Consider the following 25,780-nt stretch of genomic DNA (forward strand, 5'->3'; position numbering starts at 1 on the left):
AATCAATAAGCATGAATTAGGCTGGAGGTATGCATCTGTACTTTTCCAGCACCTGTACCAGCATATGACCTGATTTCATGCATTTTCGACATGTGGTATGTTGGGATTAGGATTCTGCATGAGTGTTTGAACATGTAACAAGCGGTTGCATGTATCTTCGGCAGGTAGTATGCTGGGAACAGGTATCTGCAATTGACTGGGCCTGTGCCAGCATATAAATTACTGATTACATGCACCAGCAGTACTGGATGACAGCTGCATACATCCAGTTTGGATGTTGACTGCATGCATCCAGTCTGGATAATCATGCATTTGAAATGGAGGATACGCAAATGTATATGGTTTAGAGCATGCGCTTGTATAGTTTGGCTATATACATGTGCTGCATTAGCCACACCCGTGTGTAGTTTAGCTAAGTAAATGAGTAGGATGATTATGCATATATATACCTCCAATTGTACAAGACCTATTTGTAAGTGGTTTCCTTGTATTTTAAATCTGGATATTAATTATGTTGAGCCGGAACTAGATGTGTGCGTGTGTATCATGATATGTCCTGGTGTAACACCCGTGTTTTAGAAAAAAAATTAATTTTGGATCCAGGTTAGAACCGAACCAGATCCAGGTTCGATCCAACCCGGCACGCCCCCCCCCCCCCCCATGTTTTTCTATTTGAACGCAGGGGATGGTTTCCTCTTTTACGCAAAAAGGAAAAACCCTCCCGTCCCCCAATCTTTCTCTCTCCTCGGTTACCCCCTGCCCCGCTCTCGACTCCCCCGCTCCCTCTCCCCGACGCCCATCCTCTTCTCCTTGTCTTCTCTCTTTTCCCTTTACGCTCGCCCTCTCCTTTCGCCGGGCCAAACCCCTACCGGAGACACGTGCCCCTGCAGGTACTCTCTCTCTCTCTCTCTCATGTCAGCCGGCAGGAGGTCATGCCCTCCTGCCGTCACCTGGGCTCTCCGGCCAACGAGCAGGGGGCAAATGCCCCCTGCCTTCGTTTTGTTGTTCAACCGGGGGGCAGGGGCGCCGTCCCTACCCTCCCTTTCTTTTTTCGGTCGGCGGGTAGGGGCGCAACCCCTGCCCTCCTTTTCTTTTTCAAGTTAGCAGGCAAGGGCATGCCCCTACCCTCCTTCTCTTTCCGGTAGGCAGGCAAGGGCGCAGCCCCTGCCCTCCCTCTCTTTTTTTGATCATCTGCCTCCTCTTTTTCAGTCGGCTAGCAAGGGTGACGCCCCTACCCTTTTGTTGTTGGGCTCAGTCTGAACCGAGCCCAGCCCTTGCATGTTGAGGGGAGGACCGAGCCTAGGCTCGGTTCCTTGCTTTGACTAGGTCGGGCTCGGCAGCCAGACCGAACCCAGCCCAGTCCATGGTCGTGTCCAAGGTTGGGGCCAGGTTCGGCCTGGCAGTCGAGCCCACAACCCACCCTTTTTCTTTTTTTTTTTCCTTTTATCGGGACTGAGTCTGGCTCGGTTGAGGGTCCAGCTGAGTCCGGCTCGGTTAGGGCTAAATTGGCTCACTCCGACTCAGAAACTGGTTAATTCCCTGCGACACGAACATGGCACCAACGCGTGATTCTAAAAGAGAAACTCCCTTGTGCTATTTATGATGTACGATAAACCATTTAGCGTACCCCATCGGTGCAACGGATTCTATGCGCACACCAAGGCACGAGCCACTTATCACCTACACCCGGAATCGTCAGCAAAACTGACATTCTCTGAGATAGGGGAAAGTTCCATACAAAGATAATGGTTGGACACTTTTAATATATGTATATCTATGTCACAGGGATTCGGCTAGCAGGGTGCCGCACCCGCGTCGACCGGGTGCAGGTGTGGGTGCGGCATCGGGTGCGGTCAACCCGATCCTGGGTGTGTTGACCGCACCTAGGGTCATTTCGGTCCATTTTTGTTTGGATTTTTTTTTAAAAAAAATTGCCCTACGAAATGGGCTGCAGAATTTAAAAAAAAAATCTGCTGACAGTTGCTGCTCTTGTTTTATAAAGGGGCACTTGTGTCCACAACATCTGACCAGCTTTGTTGGCATCCCATGCTATTCCTGCCTCCAAACAATTAATTCATAGCGTTGGAAAACATACTGTTAACTTGGAAATGATGATCCATCTTCCTCAAAAATTAAAACCAAAATTCAAGAGCCTTTTGAAGTCTTTATGCTTCAACCAACCAGATCCTTTTTCGTTAAGGATTTTCTCTCTCCATAATAAATGATAATGGTGGTGGTAGAGCCTTGGTGGCTATTAGTATTCACTTTTCTCCTGACGAGATGGGTGCTCTAGCCATAGCCTTGTGTAGACCTCTCTTTTCCACATGTCAAATCCAATAAATTTCTTTTAGCTGTCATCTGTGTGCAACTGTATATAAAATGAAATTTGAAGAACCCTAGGCAGTGGCGTGGCAGTGGCGTCGTAGGCCTCGTGAAGACTCTCTCTCCAACAAACCATGTCAAACCTTTCGCTTATATTTTTTTTCGTGAAGACCAGAGAGTTTCAGACATGATTGAATCATGACAGTCAGCAGAACGCAGCAGGCTGGGTCAATCAGATTGCCAATCCTTTTGGTTCATCAATTTTGTCCCGTTGAGCTAAAGTACACAACAAGCAAAACGTGGGTAACAAGTCTTCAAACAAACACACCAGCAAAAAAAAACTGAACCCCGACCCGCGCCGGGGGAACCCCCGACCCCCTTCTATCTATCTATCTATCTATCTATCTATATATATATATATTACATTTTTGCCCCTGCCGCACCCCCGCACCCGAGTTTTTTGGAAGTGTCGAATCCCCGCACCCGCACCCATGTGACATAGAAGTATATATATATATATATTTTTACATATGCTTTTAACTTAAGGATGCGGTTTTGCGTATTCTTGTTAATTTAAATTTATGTCATTTACTTAGCCATCGCGTTGTTACATGCACAGGCTACTGCTTATGCATTTATTTAGCCGATGTACGGTTTCATACATCGTGCACTGCTTATGCAATTTATTTAACTAGATGTGTGGTTTCGCACATCGAGTCTTGCTTTATGTCATTTACTTTGTTGCCGCACAGTTACGTGCACAGGCTACTGCTTACGCATTTATTTAGCCGAGATACGGTTTTGTACCTTATGCGCTGCTTATGCATTTATTTAGCCGAGGTACGGTTTCGTACATCGTACATTGCTTATGCATTTATTTAGCTAATGTACGATTTTGTACATTGTGCACTGCTTACACAATTTATTTAACTCGATGTGTGGTTTCGCACATCGAGCCTTGTTTTATGTCATTTACTTTGTTGTCGCATTGTTACGTGCACAGGCTACTGCTTACGCATTTATTTAGCCGATGTGCGGTTTTGTACCTCGTGCACTGCTTACGCATTTATTTAGTTGAGGTACGGTTTCGTACCTCATGCATTGCTTACGTATTTATTTAGCCGATGTAAGGTTTCGTACATCGTGCACTGCTTACATAATTTATTTAACTCGATGTGTGGTTTCGCATATCGAGTCTTGCTTTATGTCATTTACATTGTCGTTGTGATGTAATGTACACTGGCTTATGTTTGATATACATGTACTACGCCGATGCGTTGTAATGTGCACAGGATGATATTTTGATATACATGTATTGCTTCATCGCGTTGTAATGTGCACAAGCTTACGCTTACTTTTAAAGATGCAGATTTGTGCATGCTCGCCCAATTTTTAAAAAAAAGAGGATTTCATGCAAGATTTCAATGTTTGAAATATTTGTTGTTTCGAAAAACAAAAACGGATATCTAGTGGTTGCCTATTCGCAACTAGGTCTTTCCCTCAACCCTGCGTAGCCCTAAGAGATACGTATGGTCTTTTGTTGTGATAACCGAATGACTCAGATATCCCCAGCCTAGAGTACGAGACTTGAGATTTCAAAATAGTATTGGGGTTTCTTTCTGAGAAACTGATACCCCTTTCATTATAACAGTACTATAAGACATACGCGGCATATTAGTACTACGATGATTGGATGAGAGGTTTATGGTAACCTCGTAGCATGCAAATACAAAATGATAAAAAGGAAATCATATAAATAAACAAAACATTGAAATTTCTTAATGATAGGGTTTCTTGTTGAGAAACTGATACCCCTTTCATCGTAGCGGTACTATCAAACATGCGCGGTATGTTAGTACTACGATGATTGGATGAGAGGTTTATGGTAACCTCGTAGCGTGCAAATGCACAATGATGAAATGAAAATCACATAAATGGTGATCATCTCTTTCACAGGCAAGATGCTCGAGTTGGTTTGAAAGACCAAAGCATGTAGAATGAGTCGTCAGTTAAAATAGAACTTGACGTATCCATTCGTCTCTTGGTTCTGTCAAGGGAGAGGATGGGATGGAAAAAAACTCTGATGGACTGGTTGTTAACAACCACTCCTCGAGCAAATGACTCGGTATCCCAATCATAAGAGTTAGGGGACAGGGCTACCAAAAATTATCCTAGGTGGTAATTCCCATGAACTTCTGCAGAAGTTGGATGCATCCCTTTGAACAAGTGGCCTCTGAGGAATTCTCTCTCGGTCATTGATCGTCCCCTTATGAGCAGACTCAGCTAGTTGTCCGGGGTATTAAAATACATGAAATAACAAACTCCTGGGTAGTCTTAGTTGTTTCTACGTTTCTCTTGTGCGTACCCTCAGGATAGTTTAATATTGAAACAAAGTTATCATGTTCATTATACTTATTTTGACTTGCACACCGCGAAAGGAACAACGTATATGTTAGTTTTGTTCTGAATTTTGTTAGCATGGTCATTCTGCTCACTCTTAGAAGACATCTGATAAAATTGGAACGATACAAAAACAAGATTAGCATGCTCATTTTTACTTATTCTGAATTGCATATAACAAATGAAACTACGCATGTGTTAGTCTTGTTCTGAGTTGTTATATCTATGCACCTACCTGATTTTTATCGATCTGACCTTGTTTCATGGGTACAGGTGATGATTAGGTCGGTACGACAAGCGATGGCACGATGGCGTGATGATATCATGATGAGACTTTTTTTCTGATGTTTTGCTCCTGAGGATATTTTTGGTATAAGGGTTTCTTTGAAATTCCATTTTTTCGTATAAATTGTAAAACCTTGTTTTGAATCTATTTGGTTTCAATGAATGTACGGAGTTACAAATCCGTTGTGTAATGGAAATGGTTCACCCGTAATGCACCCAAGGTCCGTTGACTTGTTATTTCAAACGTCTTTTCCACTGAACTGCTATTTTAAACTCTGATAAAGGAATTATTACAAGGCTTTAAAAAATTTCCTAAAAAGTTACAAGTCCGGGATTTTGGGGGCGTTACACCTAGTGTTACAAAAAGACGTGTACACCAAGGGTTGCCCAGGTTTGGGCTCGAATTTGAAATAGACCCTAGGGTGTTGCAGGTGCACCCATATTAAGAAATTTCAAGTAAATGCACACATAAATAAATTGTATAGCCCAACTGGTTTAAAGATATTGAGACACACTAAATGGGTTAATTTAATGAGTTGGACCATATCTTATCCACTACTATGAGTGGTTTGTTTGGAAAACCACGCCAAATAGGCAATATGGTAGGTTACCCGGTGTGGATACCTGGGCTATTAAGTCATGGATGCAATATCAATTGCACATATGTGAGGTAAGTTAATAAAGCTTTGATGGAAAAGAATAATGTATGTATATATATATATATCATAATAATAACAGATAACTCATTCAGTCTTGGGTTTACCTACGAGAGGGTAAGTGGTACAAAACTTCGGGGATATTCTGGTTATGCTTCGAGTGGCAATGACTCTGTCAGTTTCCAGTCATCGAAGTTAGGGGACCAGACTACCAATTTTCTTTTAGGTGGTAGATCCATGTTCTTCTGCAAAAGTTTAGGATATATCATATTTTGGGTTTGGCCTCTAGGGTTCTCTCTTGGTTTGTGTGTCGCCCGTTTGGATTTCAATTTCAGTTAGATTACTCGAGTTATTAAAATATTTAGAATAATGAAGCCCCGAGTAGTCTCTTCTGTTACGATTGCATTGGCTCTGCCTATACTCGCAGGGAAATTAACAAGATGAACAATTACTAAATTTGTGTAAAATAATTTTATTGAATTAATATTCACTTTAATAATGTGATTCTTGTTTATCAAGTTTATACTTGTCTGAATGTTACTAAATGAATGTATCTTGTTGTGGGTTTTCTTAAACCGATTTAGGCTTTGAGGTAGAAATGTATTGCATACGACTGATGTATGAATGTATGTCGGTGCATACTTGTTATTGAGTATACACCTATTTCTTCGGTGTTCCTACTATTCAGACTGGTTGTAGTCTGACCCTACTATTTAAACATTTAAGGCGAGGAATGGGATGCTATAAAAGCACCTTTGATGCATGAATTTTTTATATTCCCCAGACAGATTTTGGATAGTTCAATCATTTTCATTTAAACTTGTTGTAATGAACTTATAATTTTATTTGATGTTAGACTTTAGTAAATATATGGAATGATATTTTTGGTATGAATGTGTGTGACACGCCTGATACGTTTAACCTAAATTGAACTTATCATTTCCGCTGTGTTTCAAAAAAAATGTTACATTTGTGGGTTAAAGTTTCAGGGTGTTACAAAACTGAATAAAGAGAAACAACATCACCTCAATCAGGACTGAATAAAGAGAAACAGCATCACCTCAACCAGGACCAGAACCACCATATTAGCGGTTTTGAAACACAATCAAGAAATTGTCTAACTATATGTATCAATAGATGAACATAACATGCACTAATACAAACGGGTGATATGCAATGTAACTATTAAAGCTTGACAAGAGGAGGAACGTAAGGACGACAACAATAGTCACATTTTGGACCTGCCCCAGAAGAGGTTGAATGCAGGACAAGGTTCAAAAACATAGAAACTCAGGATTCAGTCCCAGTGATGCTTGTGTGTGTGTGTGTGTGTGAGAGAGAGAGAGAGAGAGAGAGAGAGATGTGACCAACTATGTTCTGTGTATATGAATCAATATAGATATTGGATTAAATTCACCCAATGGCTCATAGTTTCAAGAATCATAGAAGGTAACTAACAAATTATGGTTATAATGAGTTTTCATGAATGAGGTTTATCACCACCAGGAACTTATGCAAAGGATCATTAGCATTTCTACTGCTTTCTCATATTTGCATAAAATTTGACAAACAAAACAAGTTTTTCATCAAAAAGAAAACTTCACTATTTTGCTATGGAGATTCAATGCACAGAGCAAATCTACAAAAGAAAGCAAGCTATGGAATTAGCACTTGCAATTTTGGGGTTAGACCACAGTAACACCTTGTGAACCCATGTATTTGTGTTCTATAACCTCATTTCATTTCTAGTAAAAGTTTCAGTTCACCTCTTTGATGTCACAAGTTAACAATTCTTTATATTCAAAGAAAATGCCTCCATTGTGGCAATTAGTAACCATGAGCATGGTTATCCTATGCCCTCATCATGTGCATGACTAAGTGCCACTCACATTATTCAGTTCAAATCTAATATATATCAATAACAAACTTCTATTATTTGCAAATAAAACAAAAGAAAGAAAAAGAAAGAATCTGATCATTAGCCTTTAAAAAAAATCAACTAATAGTAAAAGAAACAAACTGTTGCTTGTAACAAGAAAATTATTCCAAAATACTATTTGAAACATAGTGTCACATACAGTGTTGTTAAAATTGTGCCTCGAGGTGAGGCTTAGGTTTCTTCGCCTTGAGTGCAATATGGGGCAAAGTGTGTGCCTCATAAGTTTTGAGGTGCACGCCTCACACATAAGTGGTCAAATAGGCATCAAACCATTTGACCTTTTTTTACTTCTTCTCTACCCTTTTTCCGTTTTTCTTCTTTTTCTTCTTTTTCTTCTTTTTCTTCTTTTTCTTCTTTCTTTATTTCTTCTTTTCTTCTCCTTATGTTTTGCACATACTCTTCCTCTTTCTTTCTTTTCACTTTGTTGCATCCAATTAACTAATTTTGGTTCAAACTAGATCTAAACCAAACATCAGACATTATCATGGTGCTCTATTATAAGAATTTCTACTGATTAGTGAAATTCATATTTGATTTGTTTCTTAGCTGTTATTTTTTGTTTAATTCCTTAACAAAAAAATGACATTTGGATGTCCATGGTTTCTATAGATAGGTACTAAAATAAGTTGTGTTGGATTACTATTAGTTGTTCCTTGGTTAAATAATACAATTGTTAAATCATTCAAACTACTGCATTATAATCATTGCTTAAATTTATTTTATATTCTCTAATTATTATTCATTATTGTTTCATACGTAATGCATTGTTTATTTTTATTTTTATTTTTATTTTTTAACACTTTTTATATATTTTTTTATTTTTTTATTTTTTAATATTTTTTGTGAAGCTTACGCTCTATGCCTCAAGGCTAATGCCTCACTTCATGGGCGGTTCTTGCACCTTGCTATGTCTCAATGTTTTTCACAACATTGGTCTCATTCATTTAAGGATTACTATGATTGAAGAAGCAATCAACATGAAATAAGAAAATTTTGAAGAAGACTGATGATAGATCTATACACAAAAACACACTAAATTAAAACATCTGAAGAGAAAGGGTGTCCAGTAATTCCATCCCTATGCAACAATTTTACACAATGAACAAGTTTCAAATAAAAAAAAGCATAAAATTGGCATTCTTTTGCATTGAAATTTCAAACCACCTTACAAAAGCTGTCATCACTTCCAGAATACATGATATGGCCAGTTTCATCAGCAAAGGAGACCGTATTAACATCTTCCTGTACAAAGATGTGCAATCCAAGATCAACAGGTATTAAAGAAGCTTAACAGTAAAATTGTCTCATCATTAGTTGCAATTATTTAACATCATGAGCAAAAGCCCAACTGAAGAGATCCCTTGAGCAAGTTATCCTACCACTAGAATTTTGATAATCAAAAGTTGGATCCAACTCATTGCCTACAACAATCTATTCAACCACTAAAAAATTGATAATCAAGGTTAACTCTGCTACCCCTGCTCTGTGCAGAAAATATTAAAAGAACCAGAAACATAAACGAATGGTAACCTTGAAGATATAACGTCTTCAGTGTAGCAGATTGTAAATATGAGTGGACACGATAGCTATGTTACAAGGATTAAAGAGAGATCTTCATGATACACCAGGTTTCACTGAACCAACTGGAGAGCATTTATTTGGAGAAACAAATCATATGCAGCCTTCTGGATGACAAGGCTAGCAGGAAGATAGACAAAGGATGCCATAGAAAGAAAACATAACTTACACCTTTCTACCAATTCCAGAAAGAATTCAGATGAATTGTTACACAAATGAAACTACTCATGATGTTCAGGAGGGGCCTAAGTCTCAGTGGAACCTAGACCATAGTTTCTTAACTGTGTGCTACATTTTTCTTTTTCCTTTTCTTTTTAACCACCAGATTGTTGAACATTCTGAAGGTCAAGAAAGGTGCTTGGTACATCTTGTAACTCCAGGAGGCTACATAGTTCTACTATTCTGTTTCTATTTAAATCTAATAAGTACTCCATGTCAATTTGTGTTATCCTCCAGACAGTCACCATTGTTCATCTCCATTCTCCTAGTTCCTTCAACAACAACAACAATAACAACACAAATCATGCTTGCATGTGACTTTTCTCATCTTCATCATGTCTCAAATGGTATTCCTTGATTTCCTCCATTACCAGAATTTTCCCAGAACTTCTTTCAGCATACTCCTAACTCTGGCATTTATTATTCTCAGTCATCCAACTTCTTGTATCATTTTATATTTGTTGTAGTTTTTGCACCACCAATCACTTTAACAAAGTAGCAGAGGGCCTCGAGGCAACATTGACGGTGAAGAATCTGAATAAGGATCCATTTATCATATAACAGGCTAATAGCTTAAACCAACGTCACAAAGCAGAGCAATAATGACTTTAACAAACTGAATGTGTCATAAATAGACTATGTTTGTCATATACATTACCGTACAGCACAAGAAGGCTGACAATATTGATAATCCTTTCCTACATTACACTACACCATAAACCAGCACTACATATAACCTTAGTTGTCAAAGGCGGCGACCTAGGCATAGCCCCACCATCTGGGCTTTTGGGTTTGGGCAGTGGGGCCCTTTTTACCGCCTAGCTCACCTAGGCTGTTACTGACTAGGCTTAAGGACAGTCTTGTCCTTTTCTACTTTTCCAAGGCAAAGTATAAAATGGGAAGGGTGTAGTCCTCTCTCTCTCTCTCTCTCAGTTTGTTGCAGCGAGAAGAAGAAGAAGACTAGAACAGCTACACTCCCTCTCTCTCTCAATTTGCTCTCCATCCCTCTCTTGGTTTTCTTCTTCTTCCTCCCCCCCCCCCCCCCCCCCACCCTTTTCTCTTTTTCCTTCTTCCCTTTTATTTTTCCCTTTTTTTTCTTCTCCTTCCTGTTTTTCCTTTTTTTCTATAGCTTGTGTTTTTCAGTTATATACATGTATATAACTGATCATCTTGTGTTTCAGTTATATATATATTCTGTATTTCAGTTATTATAATATGTATATTATATATTTTGTATTTTGTGTTTGTGTGTTTCGTGTATATATATATTCTGTATTTCAGTTATTATAATATGTATATTATATATTTTGTATTTTGTGTTTGTGTTTCATGTATATATATATATATATGTGTGTGTGTGTGTGTGTCAGAAACCTATGTCATAGGAACTCGGCCAAATGGGTGCCGCACCCGCGTCGACACGACGTGATGCGGGTGCGGCACCAGGTGCGGTCAAACTGACCCTGGGTGCGTTGACCACACCCAAAGTCATTTATGTCCAACTTTTGGACTTTATACATATATATATTTTTATTTTTTTGCCTCACCCCAGTACCCAAGTTTTTTTAAAGTGCCGCACCCCCGCACCTGCACCCGCACCCATGTGACAGTCGGAAATAGTCAACCAAAAAAATAACTCAGAAACAGTCAAACAGATTAAATATAAATTATATATATATATATATATCATGTATGTATATTTGATTATTTGTTTATCTTTTCTCACACATAGACATGCTGACGCACACATATATATCTATTTTCTGTGTGTAAATATATATAATTATATATATATATATATATATTATAAGCATATATTATATATAACTATATGTAACTATGTATATGTATATATTGTATAGTTTTTGCGTGTACTATTTCTGTTTGTCTCAATTATTATCTATTTTCTTATCTTTTTCACACTTCACACACACACACACACACACATATATATATATATATATATTGTTTTCTGTATCTTTTCTCTCTCTCTCTCTCTCTCACACACACACACACATATATATATATATATCATAATCGCCTGTATCGTTATAACGCCTCAAAATTTCAAACTTGCGAACCTTTCAGAAAACAGGCAAGAGACTAGAAAAAATCTCTTTCCTTTAGAGTTTGTTTATGAAATCAGCGGAAGATTATTCTTTTGTTAAATTCAGAAAGGCAAGCTGACAACTTTGGGCACATTAGCTAAAAGAACCAAAACTCACAATCCATGTTACTTGCAAAACACTTGGAAAAGCCACTTTCATTTAAAGAAGTTTCCAAATATTACAAAATTCGGATATCCCAAGAAAATTCATTACAAAACCCAAAAACGTCCAGGACGCGAGCTAAGAGCAGTTAAAAGAAGTCTTGAAGCCATCTTGCAATCGCGTCATCGCCCGTGGTGTACCTAATCATCACCTGTACCCATAGAATGGGTTAGTTTCGCGAAAAACTAGTAGGTGCACAAGAGAGACTACAGAAAACTGAATTAAAAGTATTTAATTCAGCATGCTAAGCAGTTTAAAGTAGATCAACAATTAAACAGGTAAGTCGTTCAAAACAGGTAGGCGGTTCAAAGCAGGTAAACAGTTCAAAGCAAGTAAGCAGTGCAACCGTCAAACGCAACATGACGATTCATTTGATTGTAAGCTGTGAACTATCACGCAACAAGCAAGTCTCATGACCCATCAACCAGTGTGAACATACTTTATGTTTCAATATTACTGGCCTGCGGGTACGCGCAGACAAATCGTACAAACAGCTGAAACTAGTTCGGGTGTCTGTTATTCTATGTATTTTCAATAACCTGAATAGCTAGTTGAGTTCGCTCCTAAGGGGACGGCTTTAGCCGAGAGAGGATTCCCCAAAGGCAGGTACTTGACAACGGATGTATCCAACTTATGCAGAAGTCCATGGGATCTACCACCTAGGATAATGTTTGGTAGTCCCTTTCACTAACTTCAATGACTGAAGAGGCCAGATCTTTGCCCGTGGGGTGGTTGTTAACAACCTGTCCATTAGAGTTTTGTACCGATTCATCCTCTCCCTTGACAGAAACACAAGGGCAATGAGTGCGTCAGTGGTAAATTAACTGACGACTCATTCTATATGCTCTGGTTTTTTGACCAAATGAGTATCTTACCTGTGAAGGCGATCTCATTTTTATGTGTTTACAACATTGTCATTTAGCATTGTTCGAGGTCGCACAACTGTCTCATCCGATCATCGCAGTACTAGCGTGTAGTGCACGACTACAAGTACTTTATGATGAAAGAGGTATAGTTCCTCAATAGGAGCCTCAATAAAAGTGTTTCACAAAGATGTAATGTTTGTCGAACTTTACTTTTGACATTCTTTATCTTTTGAAACAGCCAACAGCTTGTGCCAACATTTGTCATGCGATTTTCTAGAATCTCATCCGCTATCGTGGTATCTACATGCCTTGCATGACTCGATACCGACCTCGATAAATGGGATACGGGTTTCTCAACAGAACCCCCGCTAAAAAAGTTTGCTCAAGCCCCAATTCGGGGTTACCCGAGATATGTCGGATAGACGAACAGAACCAGCCAAAACACATTCTTCCAAATACATCGATTTGGGTAGTCTTTGATGTTTTTGTGCAGCTCCCTAAAATCTCAAGTCTACTCTGCAGGACTGCTTACTCGAAGAGTCAGGATCCTTGGGAGGTATCTCTCTTCTTAGACGAGGATGTATCGTTAAGCTCTTGACTCAACTCTTGTCGCAAGAGGGAGAGCGGTAAATACTTTTGTATCCTCCACGAGGATGCCTTTATAGCACATGCAATGAGCGAAAACATGAGCGTCATCTGCAATGGCAAGGCAGTAACAAAACATTTGCAAAAGCAGGAGCCTGGGCGCAAAGGAAAGACATGACAGAAAATAAAGGACAAGGATCGCGAAACCGCGTCCTTGAGTTAAATGCGTATTCTTATAAATATATATATGCATATATATTTATTTAATTGTAATTTTTAGTTAATTGAACTCAATTCAATTGTCAAAGTCCTCCGTACAATCTTCCCCTACCTTGGGGAGCTGCAAGCTTGTTGGCGCCTGCAGGTGTAAACGATGGACGACTCGGGTCGCAGAGCGCGAGAGGGATCCATTGTACGAGTTGCAAAAGCGACGATCTTAGCAAGCTAATACCAAAAATAGAAGGTCAGGGGCACTATCCTTGTCTTGACGTAAAGGAAGCAAAGGCAAGAGAAACATGCCCCTGCAAACCTGCTGAACGCGAAAGAAGCAGGGGCAGGGGCTGCGAGCCCCTGCTAACCTGCTGTCAGCAAACTACGAGGAGGCAGGGGGTTGCACCCTTGCCCTCAGAAAGCGAAGGCAAGCATAATTGCGCCCATGCCTGACAAAGTAGAAGAGAGGCAGGGGCAAAGCCCCTGCCTGTCAACAACAAAGGGGAGGCAGAGGGCTTCGCCCCTGTCTGTCGAGCATGCAAGGAGGCAGGGGCCCGTCGATCAAAAAGAGGGAGGCAAGGGACTTCGCCTCTGCCTGCCGAATACACAAAGAGGCAGGGGGCGAAGCCCCTGCCTGACGCCAGAGAAGAGGGAGCAGAGAGGGGGCTCGACCCCTCCCCTGAACAACGGGGGTGCAGAGAGGGGTTCGACCCCTCCCCTGCCGGAAAAATGGGAGCAGGGAGGGGCTCGACCCCCTCCCCTGCCATAACAGGGAGCAAGGAGGGGCTTGACCCCTCCCCTGCTGTAAAAGGGAGCAATGAGGGGGCTGGGCCCCTCCCCTGCTAAAGGTGGTGCAGGGAGGGGGTTCGTCCCCTCCCTTGGCCGTAGGGAGCAGAGAGGGGGCTCGACCCCTCCCTGAAATCAGAGGGAGTAAAGAGGGAGCTCGACCCCTCATATGTACTACGAAGGCAGGGAGGGTCGAGCTCTCCCCTACGAAGATCGAAGGCAGGGAGGGCTCGAGCCCCCTCCCTGCAATAAATAAAGGCAGGGAGGGTCGAACCCTCCCCTGCGCACCTAAATAAGGGAACAAGGAGGGTCTCGACCCTCCCTGATAAAGACAAAAAAGTAGGCAAGGGCCCCAAAACCCCCTGTCGGAACCCTTCTCACAGGCGACAGGGGTTTTACCCCTGCCGACCTGTCGGCAAACTGGTAGGGGCTAAAGCCCCTGCCGGACGGCCCTTCCTTACCGTAAAAGACCGACAGGAAGGGGCTTTTGCCCCTGTCTGTCGACGGAAGGGAGAAGAAAAAAAAAGAGGAAGAGGAGGCGACAGAGGGAAGAGAAGAAGAACGAGGGGAAAGGGTGCGTACCTGGAGGTCGTCGGAGAGCTTGGCGAGGGGAGGAGGGTCATCGGCGGTGGGATGCCAGTGGTCGTGCTCGTCGAATGCAAGATCGGCAGGGGGTCGGTCGGGAGAGAGACGAGAAAGCAGAGAGGGGAAGGGGTTTCATAACCCCTCTCCTGCCTCGCTGTCTTTAGAAGGCACGAGGGAGGCGGTGCCTCCATTGGGTCCGGGTCGGGTCCGGTTCCGGATCAAACCCAAATCCAAGTTAGTTTTTTTTTCGGGTTTTACAATCATTAAAGGTAATTTCTCAGTGAGGGTATTTCTCGAAAAGATTTTCAAAAGTTGATACATCTCATGAATATCTCGCAATATATAAAAAATTAAATAAACATTCTAAAAAATAAGTAAAAATAAAGAAAATAGAAAAATGAAAGAAAACTAAGATAAAGACCTTAAAATAGATAAGATAAATTGATAAATGAGCATCTAAGTTAATAGCTAACTAACAAACAATAAATTAGTAACTACATGACAAGTAACAACATAACACAACTAACAAGTAACAAAAAAATCACAAAATGTGCAAAACTCGTCGATTTGATTTGATTTTTTAACTTTATTTTGAGGCCAAGGTTGCTTTTTTTAAATATTGTAGTATTTTTTTAATTTTTTATCTTTAATAAATTTGGGGCTTTTTTTAAAAAGAAAAATCTGAAAACAGATGCAGTTTTCTTTAGCGATATTTATCACGATATTATCATGAGATATAATTTGCCAATATATTGAAAATATCATGATATATTTCCAATATTATCGGCTACTTTGAAATGGCCGATAAAATCACGATATTTTCAATATATCGATGATATCAGTGACTCTGATATATATCATGTATGTATATTTGTTCTCTGTATCTTTTCTTATACTCTCACACACACATATATATCTGTTTTCTGTATATATATATATAGTTTAGTTTAGTTTTTGGATTTTTAGCCACCAGCATCCACCGCAGGCTACGGCAGGTACCCTTGTCACGGCAGCAGCAAGGGAAGACTTCAGTCGGCCCTTCTCTCGCAACGGTTGAACCTGCCGATCGTCGGAGATTTTCGCCAAAGAGGTACGGATTTCTCCATTGTCTTAGATGAAAAAAAGGGACATGGATTCGTATTCCATGTGGTATTTTTCTTGAAAATCCATGGATGGAATCAAGGTATTTTCATCTTCTTGAAGGTTGCTGTGTAATAAAATAGATGTAGATGTATTTTTATGAAAACAGAATTTTAGACCATGAGATATATGGCTTTTCAGGTGTGCGTTAAGGTAGATTTGACCTCCACGATTTTCCAATGTATAAGGAAGGGATTATTTAAAACGTATGCATGTCACTGCATAGGTAAAATCCACATAAGTATATCACGATTAGGCACATATCTGAATGTAAGCTATACTTTCAAGTATCCTTGGCCTTTTTATTTTGTTATGGTTGCATATATATATATATATATATATATATATATATATATATATATATATATATAAAAGTGCCTGTAGGTTTGTTTACACATGCATACCTGTAGGTGAATCAACAAAATGCATGCTTTCTTGGCAAGGAATCGGTTTATATTCAAACATTTGAATGAAGGACATGCATACTAGGATTTCTTTTTCTAATTATGCATAAGCATACCTCATGTTCTGAATTTTTCTTTGGTATTTATGTTGGTATGCTGTCAGCAACAAAAAAAAAAAGGGGGTGAAAAGAAAAACTTTGGTTGCTTAGAAGGAAAGACAATCTTAACAGCCCCCTTACCAGTCCTGGCCCTGTTCAGCTAGGCCTCGACAGGCTGGACAGGCATGTCGAGCCTGCTGAACCGAGTAGAGTGGGCATCGGCTGGGAAATACCTAGTTTTTTGTGGGTCTGGCAGCACTTGCCAAGTGCTGGCAGATTCCACCTGTATAAAAAAAAAAAGGTTATGTTAGTTCAAAAATACGGGTGGTGTGCTTTTCTTTTTAATTTTAGTTTCCTGTTAAGTGGGTGTATCTGGGTACATGTTAAGGAATGGGATTGTCACTTGACAAAATATGCTGAAGGTAACATTGGTGTATTTATACATTTAAACTTATGAGTAGGTCACGTGTGTTATCACTTGAATACTCACATACAACAACAACAACTACGCCTTCTGGGGTCGGCGATATGAACCAACAAAGAAAATCATTCTGGGTCTTCCACATGAATCCTTCTCCTCCATTCATTTCTATCCAATGCCATGTCCTCAGTGAGGTTCAAAGCATTCATATCCTTTCCTATCACCTCCATCCATGTCTTCCTAGGCCTACCCCGACGTCTTTTAACTAATATATTTTCCCATTTCTCCATCCTTCTAACTGGAGCATCATTAGGCCTTCGTCGAATATGTCCAAACCACCGTAAACGATTCTCTCTCATCTTATTTTCAATGGGTGCAACGCATACCTTCTTACGTATTTCCTCGTTCCGAATCTTATCTTTTATTGTATTTCCACACATCCATCTCAGCATACGCATCTCGGCTACACTCATTTTTTGAATATGATGTCTCTTGGTGGCCCAACATTCCGTACCATATAGTAAAGCAGGCCTAATAGTCGTCCTATAAAACTTTCCCTTCAACCGCAATGGCATTCTACGATCGCACAACACTCCAGTTGCACTCTTCCATTTCATCCACCCAACCTTTATCCTATGATTTACATCTCCATCAATTTCTCCATATTTTTGAATGATAGATCCCAAATATTTGAAAGAATCATCCACCGGTATTTCTTGCTCACCAAGCTTCACTACACTCCCATCTCTATTTCGTTGCTTACTAAATCGACATTCCATGTATTTTGTCTTACTCTTACTCAACTTAAAACCTCTTGCTTCCAATGTTTGTCTCCATAATTCTAACTTAGCATTAACCCCAGCTCTAGACTCATCAATCAAAACAATATCATCAGCAAACAACATACACCACGACACATTTTCTTGAATTGATCTCGTAAGCTCATCCATCACTATAGCAAATAGAAAAGGGCTTAAAGCAGATCCTTGATGTAACCCAACCGTTATAGGAAAAATTGGTTGTCACCCCTCCACAAGTGCGGACATTGGTTACTACTCCTTCATACATATCTTTAATTATACTAATGTACTTGAGAGAAACACCTTTCTTCATCATTGTCCACCAGAGAACGTCCCTAGGTACTCTATCGTAAGCCTTCTCCAAATCAATAAAAACCATATGCAAATCTTTGTTCCTCTCTCTATTTCTCTCAATAAGTTGTCTAAGAAGATGTATAGCTTCCATAGTAGATCTTCCAGGCATAAAACCAAATTGATTCTCCGATATCATGACAACCTTCCTCAACCTATACTCAATCACCCTCTCCCAAAGTTTCATAGTATGACTCATGAGTTTTATACCACGATAGTTTGTGCCATCTTGTATATCACCCTTATTCTTATATAGAGGCACCAAAGTACTCTTCTTCCACTCATTAGGCATCTTATTTGTTCGCCAAATCTTGTTAAAAAGATTTGTCAACCATTCTAAACCTTTCTCTCCCAAGCATTTCCAAGCCTCAATAGGTATACCATCTGGGCCAACTGCCCTTCTTGATTTCATTTTCTTCAAAGCCTCTGCAATTTCTTTCTTTTGAATCTTGCGCATGAAGTCACGATTCATCTCATGAAAAGGAATGAAAAAGTCTCCAAGATCCTGAGCATGACTTTCATTAAATAGCTTATCAAAATAATCTTTTCATCTCTCTTTAATCTCCTCATCTTTGACTAAAACCCTTTGTGTTTCATCTTTGATACATCTAACCATACCCAGATCCCTCGATTTCCTATCTCTCATTTTTGCAATCCTATAAATATCCTTCTCACCCTCTTTGGTATCCAACTTGTCATAAACCTCCTTATATATCTTATCTCTCGCGTTTCGAACTACTTTTTTAGCTTCCTTCTTTGCTATCATATACTTCTCCAAATTCTCATTATCACGACTTTTACTTAGATTTCTATAACACTCTCTTTTAACCTTAATAGCTAATTTGACATCCTCGTTCCACCACTTGAATACTCACATACTTGACTAAAATGTGTAGTGTATAAGGGTGTGCATATGGTATGAATATGTGAGTGAAGCGTGTATATGACAGGAATACTTGCATTAACTGAAATTATGCTAGAGCAGTCTCCCTTTCAAAAATATATATATATATAATATATATGCAGTTTGGTATGGACAGGCCCAAATTTTCTGTTTATGAAAAATAAATTGGTTAGGATATGCATGCGAATATTACAAATTATGCTAAGTGTATTGGGCTTAATCATATGCATACAAAGGGGTGTTGTTCCTTATGTGATTAAACTTGTTGTGTGATACTTATTCGAAATTGTTGTTGCAAGCAGGCTTACTTGTGCATGTACATATACGGAATTTAGGTGCTTTTGCGAGATCAAAATGGCATGAGTGTTCGTACGTTTTAATTGGAATAATTCATTAATGAAATCATGCATTTGGCAAGAATTGTGCAATAAATGAAAGTATGCATTGCATGTTGGTGTGGGAACTCGTGCTCATGTATTTAAATATTATTGATTTTGTCATAGATGAATGTGCATTGAAAAGTGTGTGAAAAGAATGCATAAGTGGCATACTCTTTATGATTTTTTTTGCTTATGAGGGCATTGATGGTCAATTGGATCATCAGGGGCCGGGTGAGCCTCGTGAACCGGTTGTTCTCTGTTTTAGTTATTTTGATGCATTGCGCAAATCAGAGGGGATATTATGGTTTTTACTGCACTGTTCCTTGTTGCTACGGACTATAGTCCTGTGAAAAGCTTGGCATGCTGTTTTGCAAGCTTATGTTGTTAAAATTTTTACATGTTGATTTGCAAATGTAAAATAGATGAATTAATAACCAGATAAAATAAAGTAAAGAACAGTGTAATTCATATTACTCTTTGATGTCCCTGCTTTAGTGTAGGGAATCTTGGATGTTGCGGTTTTGGGGAAAACCGTGAGGATACAAAAACTCCGTGTGCGTATTGTCGCCCCTGAACCCGATATTGAGGTTCTTCTCCTGGCCACGGTTTTAGGGAGAGTCCGCCACTTTTCCTAGGGGTGGTGTGTGTTGACACAGTTGTTGTTGTTTTGGTATACCAAGAAAGTGGCGTCAGTGGATGCTGTTTTCCCTGGTGTCCCCGACTTTGGATGTTATTTTCCAAGGTTCCGATGGATGGTGCTGTTTCCTGATATCGGTCGAAGGCTAAGTTTAGAACCCGGTAATAAGATACAAATTGTGTGTTAAGCTACCCCGAGAACCCTACTTGACATCGAGGATTGTACCCGTTTGGTGTATCCTGTTAAAATATGATGTATATATATATATAGAGAGAGAGAGAGACAGATTACGACACATATTCATATATATGATATATATATGACTACGTGTCTATCTATATATATATATATATATTTATTTTGTAAAACCCGACAGGGGTATTTTTGTCATTTCACCTATACACGCATATCATTGATATGCTTTTTCTTTTCTTTCTTTTTCCTTTATTCTTTTTCTTTTTTATTCTTTTTAGTTTTTCTTTCTCATTTGAGAGGGGTCCACATAGAGTCGTTGGACCCCTCCAACGATCATATTTATGATCGTTGGAGGGGCTCCAACGACTCTATGGGAGCCCCTCCTTGGGTCCCTTGCTGTGTGTAAATAAGGGGCACAGCCCCATGTATTTCCTAAGCTTCTTGTGAAGCATTCTATGAAGTGAAGAATATTTTTTATCTCTTTTTTGTGCTTGACCACATTTGTGGTTTATTTTGCCCCTTTGTGGCCTCTTGTGTATGTGCGTGCTTTCGCTTGAAGACTTTCCCCTTCTCATTTGGCACTTCATTACATGGTATCAGAGCCTTGGTAAAGAAGGCTTCATCGGATTCTACTTTGACAAGTAATACCTCTCCTCTCTCTTGTCTTATTAATTTGTTTCTCTAAATGGCCAACAAAGATGCAAAAATCGATCTCTCATTCAAATTGGATGGGACCAATTACCGCATGTGGGCCGCCGCTATGGAGAATAATCTCAAAGGTAAAAAGCTTTGGGGTTACGTATGTGGAACCATTCCGGAACCACAATTGAAGTTAACTAAATTTGAAGGAAATGAGGAAAAAGCTTTGAATGAAGAAGAAAAGGAAAAGGCTATTCTTGATTATTCTTCTAAAATGGAAGATTGGGAAAGTGAACATGCTAAAATCTTAGCATGGTTCATGAATAATGTCGAGTTGAAGATTTGTGCATGGTTTTTTATGAAAGGCATGTACACCCAAAGAGACCTTGCTAGGCATTTTTTTCTACAAGAAAAGGTAAGAGCTACCAAGCAAGGTGATATGAGCATTAGGGACTACTATAGTGCCCTATCTTCTTTGTGGGATGAACTTGTTCTTCTCAAACCACAATGGGAAGGAAGTGCTATTGCTATGAGACAAGAGCAAATGGAAAAAGAGAGGTTCTTTCAATTTATTCATGGGCTTCGTCCCGAATTTGAACAACTTAGAGGATCTCTACCTCATAGAGCCTCTACCCCTCTAAGTGATATTTTGGCCGATTTATGTCAAGAAGAAACCCGTTTGGCCTTGAAAAGAGATGTTGATGAAGTACATGCCGTGTCTAGACCCGGCAACAATGTAAGAACATATAAACCACCACATTTTTGGAAGAATAATGGTGGTGGAGGAAGAAAAATTATTTGTCATAATTGCAATGAACCGGGCCATATTCATCCCGATTGCCCTAGATTCAAGAAGAAGGTGGCTTCCGTGGGGGAAACTCCTCCAATCATCAATGAAGATTCAAATAAGGATGGTGACATAAAAGAGTCCATCGCTCATCTAACCGAAACTCTTCAACAATTTATAAAGATGAACGCCTCTACATCATCATCCTCACCTTCCACCTCCGGTGCCGCCATCTCCTCTTTTCCAGGTATGACCTCTTGGATTCTTGACTCGGGTGCCTCTTTCCATATGACTCCAAATGCATCACTTTTATCAAAACCAAGTCTCAATAAATTTAAATCATATGTATCCACCGTCGATGGAACATCTTTAAATGTTGAAGGTATTGGAAACCTTGAGAAAACTTATGACCAAAACAAAGAATTTTTTGTTCCCAAAATTCGAATTATCCTAAAACTTAATCTAAATCCTTTTTCCGTCTCTCAAATTACCGATTTTGAATGTAATGTTTAGTTTTCACCAACCCATTGCTATATGCAGGATCTCCGGTCCGGGAAGCGGATTGGGCAAGGCCATAGAAGAGGGGACCTTTACTATATGGATTTTGTCTTTGCCATCCAAATCATTTTGTAATCACGTTCAATCCAAAGATATTGAGACTTGGCATAAGAGACTTGGACACCCTAGTATTTCCAAGTTGTACCTTTTTCCGTTTTTGGAAAAATTTTGTAATACAAATACATTTACATGCAATGATTGTATTCTTGGGAAAATTCACTCTCTTCCATATTCTCATAGCAATTTTGTGTCAAAAAGGCCTTTTGAACTTGTGCATTCCGATGTATGGGGACCGGCACCCGTTATGTCCAAAGGGGACTTCTCTTACTATGTTTCTTTTATTGATGATTTTACTAGATATACATGGGTTTACATTATCAAGAATAAATCCAGTGTCTTCATTAATTTTAAAGAGTTTCACGCTCTTGTTCAAAATCAATTCCAACACAATATAGCCATTTTTAGGTCCGACTCAGGAGAAGAGTACATGTCTAAAGATTTTCAAAAGTATTTTAAAACAAATGGGATTTTGCACCAACGATCTTGTCCTAAAACTCCGCAACAAAATGGTTTTGCGGAAAGGAAACATAGACATTTAATCGAAACCACAAGAACTCTTCTTGTGTCTAAAAATGTTCCTAAAAACTTTTGGGCTGAAGCTCTTCTTACCGCAACATATCTTATGAATCATATGCCCTCTTCCTCCTTAAAAAATGTTTCGCCCTTTGAAAAACTATTTAAAATTACTCCTGATTTTAATAGACTAAGAATTTTTTGATGCAAATGTTTTGTACTTAGTCTAGGACAAGATAAGTTGTCACCTAAAGCTATTGAATGTGTGTTCATTGGCTATGGTGAGAATAAAAAAGGCTATAGATGCTATGATATTCGAAACAATAAATTATATGTGTCGAGAAATGTAAACTTTATTGAAGATCAAAATGGTTTCGATATCCACACATCTAAGGAAGACATCGATTATTCTTTTCTATTCGACTTAGCCCCTAGGATTAAGTCTCCTGAGGCAATTACTTGTGATACTAGTTGTGATGGAATTTTGCATTATAATGATATACCACAACATGAGAATACTTCCCAAAATGAAAACCTTAATAATATAAATGTATATACCCAGCGGATAGGAAATGAACATCAACCTGCTATTGATAGACACTCTCAAGACTTCTCTTTAGAAGAATCTATTGATCCACCTAGGAGATCTTCTCGTACTAGTAGGCCACCACAGAAATTTGTGTCTTATGAATCTTTTTCGCCGAATTATAGGGCCTGTCTCATGTTAATACATTCCTATCATGAATCTACATCATTCAAGGAAGCTAAAGATCACCCACATTGGATTGAAGCTATGAAAACCGAATTAGATGCTCTTAACAAGGCCCAAACCTGGAGCATTATTCCTCAACCTTTAGGAAAAAAAGCCATTGGGTGTAGATGGGTATATAAGGTGAAAACCAAATGTGATGGGTCTCTTGAAAGATACAAAGCTCGTTTGGTTGCAAAAGGCTACGCCCAAGAATATGGGATTGATTATGAAGAAACCTTTGCTCCTGTAGCCAGAATGACTAGTGTACGAACACTAATTGCTTTAGCATCCATCAAACAATGGCCGATATATCAACTTGATGTTAAAAATGTGTTTTTAAATGGAACTCTGTGTGAAGAAGTTCTTATGGACCCTCCGCCGGGTCTTGAAATTGGGAAAGGTAATGTTCTAAAATTAAACAAAACTCTCTATGGTTTAAAACAAGCACCAAAAGCTTGGTATGATCTTTTTAGCAAAGTAGTTCTTGATAATGGTTTCTCCTTGTTAAAATGTAAAACTGTACATATATGTATATATAATAATATTATATTATTATATATATATAAATACATTTTTAATTTCTTTCTTTTCTGTATTTTTTTCCTTTATTTTTATTTTTTGTTTTTATGTCATCTAGTTCAGTTTGAACTAGAATGACTGTTGCTAGTCAAGTCCTGTCCAGACTTGACTAGCAATAGAGCTGTTGGACTGACACAGTCCAACAACTCTTAATAGAGCTGTTGGACTGACACATGCCCAACAGCTCTATTGAGTCCTCTTTTAGCTGTGTATATAAAGGGGTGCAGCCCCTCTTGTATTTTACTCCAATGCTTCTTAAGCAATTGGTTTTTCATATCAATAAAGAATACATTTTTTATTTTTATTTTGTTTCCAGTTATACCCTTTTTAAGGGTTATGCTTTAGTGTCATTCTTGACACTTGCTCTTGTTAATCAAAGCTCGTGTTTCGAAGATCCCCATTTCATTTCATGGTATCAAAGCCGCGGAAGTACTAAATCTTGAGGAAAAGCTGCCTCGGTTTCCGTGCACATTTGCAAAAGTGTTCGCCACTTGAAGAGAAGTGTTTTATCACTTCATTGGAGAAGATTTCACATCTTGTTGTATTGTTTTTTTTTTTTTTCTTTCTCATTTTTCTTCTTGTTTCTCTTCTATCCCTATTCTTTCTCTCCTTGTAATCGATGGATGACAATGATAAAGTCACCATCATGCCTATGAAACTAAGCGATACGAACTATGTAACATGGGCTTCAATCATGAAGCACCATATATGGGGAAAAGGCTTATGGGGGATTGTGGATGGTTCCGATTCGGAACCTAAGCTATCTCTTACTAAAAAGGAGGGAGACAAAGAGGTCCCTCTATCGGAAGAAGAGAAAATCAAGGCTATTGCCTCATACGAGAAGAAATGGAAAGAATGGAGAATATCTCATGCGAAGATAATGTCATGGCTTATCAATAGCGTTGACATTAAAAAATGCTCAAGTCTTGCCAAATTTGATCATGCCGATAAGGCATGGGAATACCTTAAGAATATGTATTCCCTTAAAGATATTGCACACGTGTGCAACCTCCAAGAAAAAGTTCGAATGATGACACCAGGAGACAAAACTATTCGTGAATATTACAATGGGTTGTCCGAACTTTGGGAAGAACTTTCCCTTTTAGAACCAAAGTGGCATTGTGCCGAAGACATCGAGCTTCGTCAGAAACAACTCGATGCTGAACATTTTTACCAGTTTATCACTGGATTAAGGCCGGAATTTGAAACCACTAAATCGGCCCTACTTCACCGGGGAAAAATTCCTTCTATTGTTGAAACTATTGAAGAGTTAACAATGGAAGAAAATCGTCTCCGGAAAGGTTCTTTAAAAATTGAAGATGATTCCGTTTTAGCCGTGTCTAGACCAGGGAATCATGTTCGATCATATAGGCCTCCTCACTTTAACCGACAAAATGGTGACTATGATAAGAAGAAAGTTATTTGTCATCACTGTCATGAACCGGGACACTACAGGCCACAATGTCCCAAACTTAAGGAGCTGAGAGAAAAAAGAGCTGCAATTGCTGGATCGGAGCCTAAAGATCAGGATGCACCAGTTTCCCTGGCCCAACTAATGGAGATTCTTCAGCCTCTCATCAAAGGTGCCTCTTCCTCATCTGAAGCTTCAACCGGCGCAGCAGCCTCATCTTTTTCTGATTTAGGTAAAATTTCTTGGCTTCTTGACTCTGGTGCATCTTTTCATATGACCCCAAATAATCAAAGTCTATCCAAATGTGTTAAAAATAAAACAAGTGTGTCAAAGGTCTTTACTGCTGATGGGACTTCTCTTGAAATAGAAGGAATAGGAAATTTTGAAAAAATTTATAAAACAAAAAAAATTTTTATTCCAAAAATTAGACATGTTCCCAAATTAAATTTAA

General features: G+C 39.1%; 1 protein-coding gene across 1 annotated transcript in view; it reads right to left on the reverse strand.

Annotated features, from left to right (window-relative positions):
- The window catches only part of LOC149851275 (transducin family protein / WD-40 repeat family protein), a 150,588-nt gene that overhangs the window by 39,839 nt on the left and 84,969 nt on the right, over positions 1-25,780 (reverse strand). Inside the window, exon 5 of the mRNA XM_089999640.1 lies at positions 8,767-8,844. Within this exon, the coding sequence (XP_089855766.1) occupies positions 8,767-8,844 (78 nt within the window). The remainder of the gene's footprint in view (positions 1-8,766; positions 8,845-25,780) is intronic.

The sequence above is a fragment of the Nuphar pumila genome, chromosome 1, assembly GCF_984573655.1.
Source record: "Nuphar pumila chromosome 1, dmNupPumi1.hap1.1, whole genome shotgun sequence".
NCBI lineage: Eukaryota > Viridiplantae > Streptophyta > Magnoliopsida > Nymphaeales > Nymphaeaceae > Nuphar > Nuphar pumila.